At 43.1% G+C, this 7,426-nt stretch overlaps 1 protein-coding gene across 1 annotated transcript; it reads right to left on the bottom strand.

The window, feature by feature from the left end:
* Positions 1 to 518: 518 nt before the first annotated feature.
* On the bottom strand, positions 519 to 7,007 carry ZBTB34 (zinc finger and BTB domain containing 34). Its single transcript, XM_004713302.2, has one exon. It carries the CDS (start codon positions 7,001 to 7,003, stop codon positions 5,489 to 5,491), a length of 1,515 nt encoding a protein of 504 aa, XP_004713359.1. The 5' UTR covers positions 7,004 to 7,007; the 3' UTR covers positions 519 to 5,488.
* Positions 7,008 to 7,426: the final 419 nt, after the last annotated feature.

The raw sequence follows: 7,426 nt of genomic DNA, 5'->3' as shown, positions 1-7,426 counted from the left end.
TGAAGGGCAGGGGGACAGGACGATAAAAGTCTGTTCCAGGGAACTCGGACCTACAAGGAGGGTGCAGGGCAGGGTTCCTTGAGGAAGGCCGGCTGGCACCCAAGTTGAAGCACGAGGTGTTCGCTGACTGGAGGGAGGAGGCAGTAGAGAGGAAACAAATGTCACTCCAAGTTCTGAGGTTCAGTAAACAAGATGCATTTGGGGGTGGGCGGGGAGCACTTTTTGAGAGGATGTGAAGTGTCAGTAGCAGTAATTTGTTCTGCAGAAGGCTGGGTGCCAACCACCGTTCCTCGTAATCCAGTCTGCATCACACATCTGCTTCTTTCTCCTCTTCCCAGCACAATGGTGGCATAAAAGCTTCTTAGGAAATCTTAACCTTTCAGAAACAGTGATTAGACACTGAGATGTCGCAGATGTGGGTGAGGGCCAATGAGATGCAAGGAAGCTAGTATATGTGTGTGGGGTGGGGGTGGGAGAGACACAGAAGGAGAAGACAGCATATTTGCTCTAGCAGCATTTTTATTTACAAACAGCAATTTCCATTTACTTTATTTATACCATAAAAAAGCCATTTACAAGCAAGAAACAAAGATTCATCAGAACGAAATTAAGCAGCACTGAAATATTCATGTCACGAATCTAAAACAAAATGAATAACAAGAGTAAAATATCATTTGAATAAATAGTTTAAAGTCATGCTATAAAATAATCCTTAATGGCAAGTTACTAGTCGATATAGCATCCGCTTAGCTAGCTTCATTTACTTCATATGGTGATGAAGTGTGGAGTTGTGAGGTTACCGGTTTATATTGCAAGATAATGACACTGTGTTAAGTCATTCAAATTGCTCAACCATTTATAACGGAAAAAAAAATGTTAGCCCTAGTAATAAAAATGGTGAGAGATGGTTTTCACATTAGGAAAATGGTCATTCTCAAACAAACCAGGTAAGTTTACCTCTTACTATATAGCCAGGGCAGCAACCAGAGGCTTGGGCAGCAAGTCCAAAGGTTGAATTCACAGCATACTTGTCACTGAGGGGCAGCAAGAGGTCTGTTTACTGGATCTGCTACAAGGTGCACCAAGTGAAGCTTACTCCAGGATTCGATCAAGAACTACAATTGCCCTGTGTGTGCCCAGACCCAGGGAGGAAAGCAGAGAAAACCTGCATTCTCTTCTGGCCCAAGAAGTCAAGTGCTGGGCAGAAAACAGTGGGAACACTCTGGCACTTACTGAAAAAGATGTGTGTGACGTGACAACCATTACAAACTTGGAACAATGTGAATGACTTTTCTGAACCTGTATTATTAGTTCAGTTGCACTGAGTATTATGAAATCTATGACTTATGAACTAGACAGTTTCGTATAAAGAATTTACACAATTCCCCAATACTTTCATATATAAAATTTAATAAATAACCCTGACCAGTCTAGAAGCACCATTCAAGGGGCGTGAGCCCTTGGAAAATAGTTTAGGTGTTGCATATTTGAGTCCCTTTCAGTGGGGGCTTCACAGGAAACCATTACAGAGTTTAACAACAAGGAGGACGACAACATTAAAAAAAAAAATCACAGTAATAGAAAAAGGTGTTAAAATAAAATGCACTGATTTCTTTAGAGTAAAGCTCATTCACATGGATGGTTTTCCTCCCAGCCCTTGCTTTGTGTTCCTGCAAGTTCTTCCTAAACTCTAGCTACGAACCAAAATAACAACAAAACCACACACAAAAATACGCAGGATTATGGTCTGGGCTATGGGATAAAGAAAGACTTGGTTATGACTGTTATTATTAGAAAGACATCTACTCATGCTCTGGCAGATTATTTAAAAAAAAACAAAAACACAACAACAAACTATCCACTTAGTTCCTACAGTATTCTGCTCAACAGTGAACCAACAGTATCCTTTCTGTTTTCGGTTTAAAATAAAAAAAGAGAACTAATGGCAGAGCCAATTGGGAGGCTTTCCACTGACTGAGAAATTAACTTGTCATCAGATACTATATTTACAAATATAATTTCTAAATGTATTTACAGTTGTAGAAATTAAAAGATAGGGGACCGATTAGAATGAAAGTAACTTGTTTAAAACCACAAATGTTAGTAAAAGTATAAAATTCTTTGTTTTCACAGTTTGTAATAACAAGTTAAGCAACTATAGAAAGGGACGCTGTCACTGGTTTCACATTGTCTACGTATTGAAAAAGGTAGCTCAAGAAGAGACTCAATTATGAACAAGCCCATACGGATTCAGGATATATTTCACTGTAAAAGACTTCTTCACATATCACTGTGTCTTTACAGATTTCTGCATCGGTTATCATGGAAACATCTAGCCTAAACCTGTACAGAAATAGGGACCTTTGCATTAAAAAAAAAAAAAAAGTTGTTCTAAGGAGTTACACAGCGTACTTCATCTGTGGAGACAGGAAGTGAACTTCGGGGAGAGAATGTTTCTGTTCTGTGGTCCTGGCACATCCTTGTGTGACAAGGCACAATTAATTGCTGCTGCCCGGTCTGAATGGAGTTAATCTCCCACAGCCACGCGTACACTGGGAAACATGACAGTAGGAATGCTCAGAGAGGCTACATAGCTGTGTGCTGGTCTACGCACTGCCTCCCTCGAAGCCCTGCGGAACATTACAGTACTGTGTTATGGCTTGAGAATTCATTCTTAACACTGCAAGCAGTGGCAAGGGTAAAGTGTTAGCAACATGAATGGGAGCAAGTAAAACTTGCACAAATGCGGAATCATGATTATTAGAGAGAAACTCAATCAATTTTCTGCCCCTTTAACAGTCCCATTACAATGTTTGAACCTGAACTGTACAATCAAAGCAATGTTTATTTTTGTCAGAGACAATTTTGGATAAGTCACTCTTTGGTAAACTCAAACCAGTTAAACAAATTTACAAATACAAAGAACTTTAGGTATAAGGTTAAGACTGACAAAATGACAAGAACAGGACATTCTAGGTGCTTGCCCCAAGTGCCCTCCCCTCCTCACTTGTCTCACATGTCGCAGAAAGCTCTGGAGACCTCTCAGAAGGCCCCAAGCCTGAGTGAAAAGGAGATTCCTTCCCTGAGCCTGACCTCTCATGTCCATCATTTGGGCATTTCTTGTCACAATTGAATTTGTATCAAAACACATTTTTTTTTGCATTTAATTCTTTAAAAAAAATCAAAACCAAACTTTTTCGTGTAAGAAAAAAAGAATCCACAAACATTTACCTGAAACCCCAGGACATAGTTAAGTGGGTAAACACTTTGGGGTCCAGCCTTCCCTTGAGGCACGTGGCTTTAACAGGAGTTGAACAAGTGCTTCAGGGAGAGAACAAGCCCCTTACTTAGGCAGTTTGACGAGGAAAAAGGCATACTATATACCCGGTTTAGCAAGAGCTGCTCCTCGGGAGCAGCGGGAATTAAGAGTGTAATCTGTATGTAGTAACACTGACGTGTAGTGCAGCAGTTCACACGTGAGCAGATCCTATGTGCCAAAGAGAAGCTACTGCACAGCTACCACCTCCGGGGGTCTACTACACACAAAGGGCTTTGATGATTTTTTTTTCTCAAAACAACACCCTCCCAACCTCAAAAAAAAAAAAAAAAAAAGATCCACAATTATTTGTATTTTTAAGAGCCAAAAAAGCATGGGAACCCAGCAAATGACTGTTTTTGTATTCCTTTAATGCAAGTCATAACCTCTGAGGTTGGTCTCTCACTTGTGTTTTTCTTTCCCATGATTCTGCTGTTTTCCCGTGGAGAACCACTCCTGAGCTTTCAGAGCCAAGGTTCTCAGGCTGAGGGTTTGAGCACTGACATTCCCACAGCAGTCTAAAGCACAAACTCATAACCAAATGACTCACAAATGTACTTTCTGCCAGAGGATACTGTACCAACACAATCTGGGAAAGCTTTCTTTGTACACTAGAAGTATACACGAGCCAACAATAGAGCCGAGGAGTCGCTAACGTACTACTGTTCAGCTAGGACTTGGTTAAGTTTTTAGACAGTCATACATTTGCCAGTACATGCTTTTGAGGCCTCTTTTCAAGCTATGAACTCAAGAGAGGAAAGAAATTATAATTCACTATTACTGTAATATTTCACATTTTCTCTACTATACTGATCTAAAAGATACTGAAACATGAAAATAGCACCACGTTAACAAAAAGAAAAACAAAATGGTGACACACACCGATTTGGTGACACACAGAGTATCTTAGAGGGCTTTTTAACTGTGGTTTCTTTAAGCAGGAAACACTGAGAGAGTGGGAGAGCCCCTGAGGCTCTCATTAGCACACACAATACTAAGATATATTGCTTGCAATTCCCATAGAGTATATTTTTACAAAAAGTACAAATTCCAAGTTCTGCAGTTTCCCTGGGAACTGCATGTAGAAAAAGTTGCTGTGCACCTGAACTAGCTGTTTGAAAAGAAGAAGGAAAAAGAGCACAACACTGCTTGGAGAACGTGGTAGCCCGAGCTACAAACTCCTTTCCTTTAGTGCGAGGACTCGCTTGTGACAGACAGAGATTTGCTGTAGTTACCTGGTATGTATGTTTCTACAGTACGGAATGAAGGTAGATTTGTAGGCCAGTAAAAACATGGAAAACCACTGCTCCTTTGGGTTGGGGTTGACTACTATGACACTATGTAAAAAGGTCAGCACCACAGGTCATCCAGCTCACCAACTGGACAACGAACAAAAATTCCAAACGGTTTCCAACTGGAGTAGAATATATTTTATGGCATTTGGCTTATGTATTTGTTGTGAAGCAGAGCTATGAAGACTGTGATTTGCTTTGCTTGCTTTTGGACACAACGACTAATAAGATGTGAAAAGCATTAACATTCTTTTGTAAGGAAGGTAAAGGGGTAATACCCTAACATATTAGGTAGGGATCGATCGGACAGAGTCAAAAACCCTGTTCACATTGTATTAAATTATATATTCCTCTTACATTCACCTCAACTAGAATAAAATCAAATTTGAGACTGTATATATACTATATATAATAATCACTTTATTATATATATATATAAATTGTCTAACTACCCCCTAAAAGTCATTTAAATTAGAAAAGGTTACCCATTTGTATTGGCTTGACAGCATCCCAGGTTCTCTTGGTAATGCACGGTGCCAGCACACACAATCAGAGTGCGCCTCTTGGCAGAGAATGGAGGGTCAACCACTTGGCATAGCTAAATCACTGGCAGATTTGGAACTAAAGAATTCAGCCAATGAGGAATACTGTCAGCCTGTGTTTTCCCTGGATATGTTGCCCTTCATGCTTTGAGCTCCTTGGGGGAGGTAAAGGGGGGGAAGAGGATAAACACAAGAAAGTGTTCCATCCAGAAACCTTAGAAAAATGCCAAGAGACCAAAGAGATTTCCAGATGGTTGGAAAAATCAAAGATTACAACAAAGCAAATCACAAGAATGCATTGATAAATGTGCTTTGTTTGGGTGCACTTGTTTACCATCTTAATCAGGGGCATCAGACACTGTGTGGATTTCCATCCGGGAATCTAGGGCCATCTCAGAGGCCGATGCATCATTCTCCAGTTTCTGTTCCACATACACATCGGTTCCCTCGGGGGACTCGACGCGACTCCTGACTTCAGCTACACCGGGGTGGTTTTTCCGTAGGTGTTGGTTGAGGGTACCTTGGAATGGAAAGCACTTCCCACAAATCTCACAGCGGAATGGTTTGTCGTCAGTATGGCCCCGGATGTGGTACTCCAGCTGGTCCTTCCGTGTGTACTTCTTCCCACAAAACTTGCACACAAAGGGGGTGATTCCCATATGGAGGCGCATGTGCCTGTCTAGGCTTCCTTTCTGGTTGAAAGACTTCCCACAGTAAATGCAGATCAACCGCTCATTGTATGGGTACCAGTGCCCTCTTGCACTCCTCTCCCGGGGGCTGCTCTCATACCCGGGGTTATTCACCAGAGCTTCGCTGTCAGACCCCTGCACCAAACCCTGCAGGTCACTGTGCAGATGGACCGACAGAGCCCGCTTCTGGCGGGCACGCCCTCCTCGGAAACAGCTCAGCATGGACCTTGATGGGCTAGAATTACTCAAACTTCCAAAAGCTTCTGACACGCTGGCTGGCTGGGAGGCTGCTTGGGAGTAGGAATAAGCTTGCTGCAGCACAGAGCCGTAAGAGCCCACGTTCACCGCCACCACGTGTTCCCCATCGACCATCTCGGTGTGGTAGCCATCGTCCCCTAGGGAGGAGCTGTCAGAGCAGCTAGGCCGGTCGGACTTTTCCATCTTCACTTTCACCTCCGTGATCTGGCTCTCCCTCACCAGCAGCTCGCCTTGCTCGTGGTCCCCCTCTATCTGAATCTCGTACTCGGACACGCTTCCGCTGCTTCCTCGGTCCGAATGCCCTTCCTCCTGTAAGCGGCCGCGCAGATTCTTGCTGGGGGTTGTCTCCATCCGCAGGTCACTGCTCGCGGTGGGCTGCCGCACCTGCGAGCAATATGGAGGGGAGATCTCCACCGGATTGGCAAAGAAGCTGCTGTCTTTAACTCCATTGCGGCTCTCTGGGTTCTCTTCGGCGCCGACTGTCACCGAGTCCACATCGCCCACACTGATTTTTGAATGGATGCTCTCTAGGATCTGCGTGCACTTGTCAATGACACACTGCATCTGAAGGAAGCTAGCTGCCGTCAGAAAACTGACAACATCCTTCAGCTGCAAGGACATTCTTCCAGTGTAACAAAACGAAAGCAACTGTTCAAAGACATTGGGGTTTTTAATCACTGATATTGACAAGCCACTCATGGTACTTAATGCTGAATGGTCCCGGAAATACGGGGAGCTGGCGGCCAGGACTGCTTTGTGGGCTCGGAACGGCTGACCCTGAATGTGGACGATGATGTCACATAGTTTCCCTTGCAGGCGGAGTTCGTTTAGCTGGCTGAGAACGGTGCTGCTGTGCTCGGGCACGTCAAACTGAATAAAGCTGCTGCTGTCCATTTCTACTGACATGAAGCAGAATCTGCAGAAAGAGAGGGTTTGCACAATTCGCCATTAACACCTCACTCATGAAAGTGGCATAAATACAGCGTGCAGAAAACATTGTAGCTGTTACCCCGCAGGCCATCTGCCAGGCCTTCTTCCTCTTGCTTATTATTATTGTGTCATGCCTCGCTTAATTTACTTAAGAGTCAAATTACCCAATGACCAAAATTAGCCCCTTCCCATATCTACCTAACATCATTGAAATCACAGTGAAAACAGTTAACACTAAGTAGGGCCATTTTAGCACTGACTGAGAATATGGTATCCTTTTTTTTAGGGGAGGGAGATCCCTGTGTCACCTACTTTTAGGAATATGAAGTGCTTAAAAAAGTTTTTTGGGATTCAGCAAGGGCAATGTAACCAAGAAAAATTACTGAAACCCAAATGAAG

The sequence above is a fragment of the Echinops telfairi genome, unplaced genomic scaffold (assembly GCF_000313985.2).
Source record: "Echinops telfairi isolate 266 unplaced genomic scaffold, ASM31398v2 ScPeMD7_22;HRSCAF=79, whole genome shotgun sequence".
Lineage (NCBI taxonomy): Eukaryota > Metazoa > Chordata > Mammalia > Afrosoricida > Tenrecidae > Echinops > Echinops telfairi.
The sequence above is the reverse complement of the archived record's forward strand: the minus strand, read 5'-3'. Positions and strand labels throughout refer to the sequence as shown.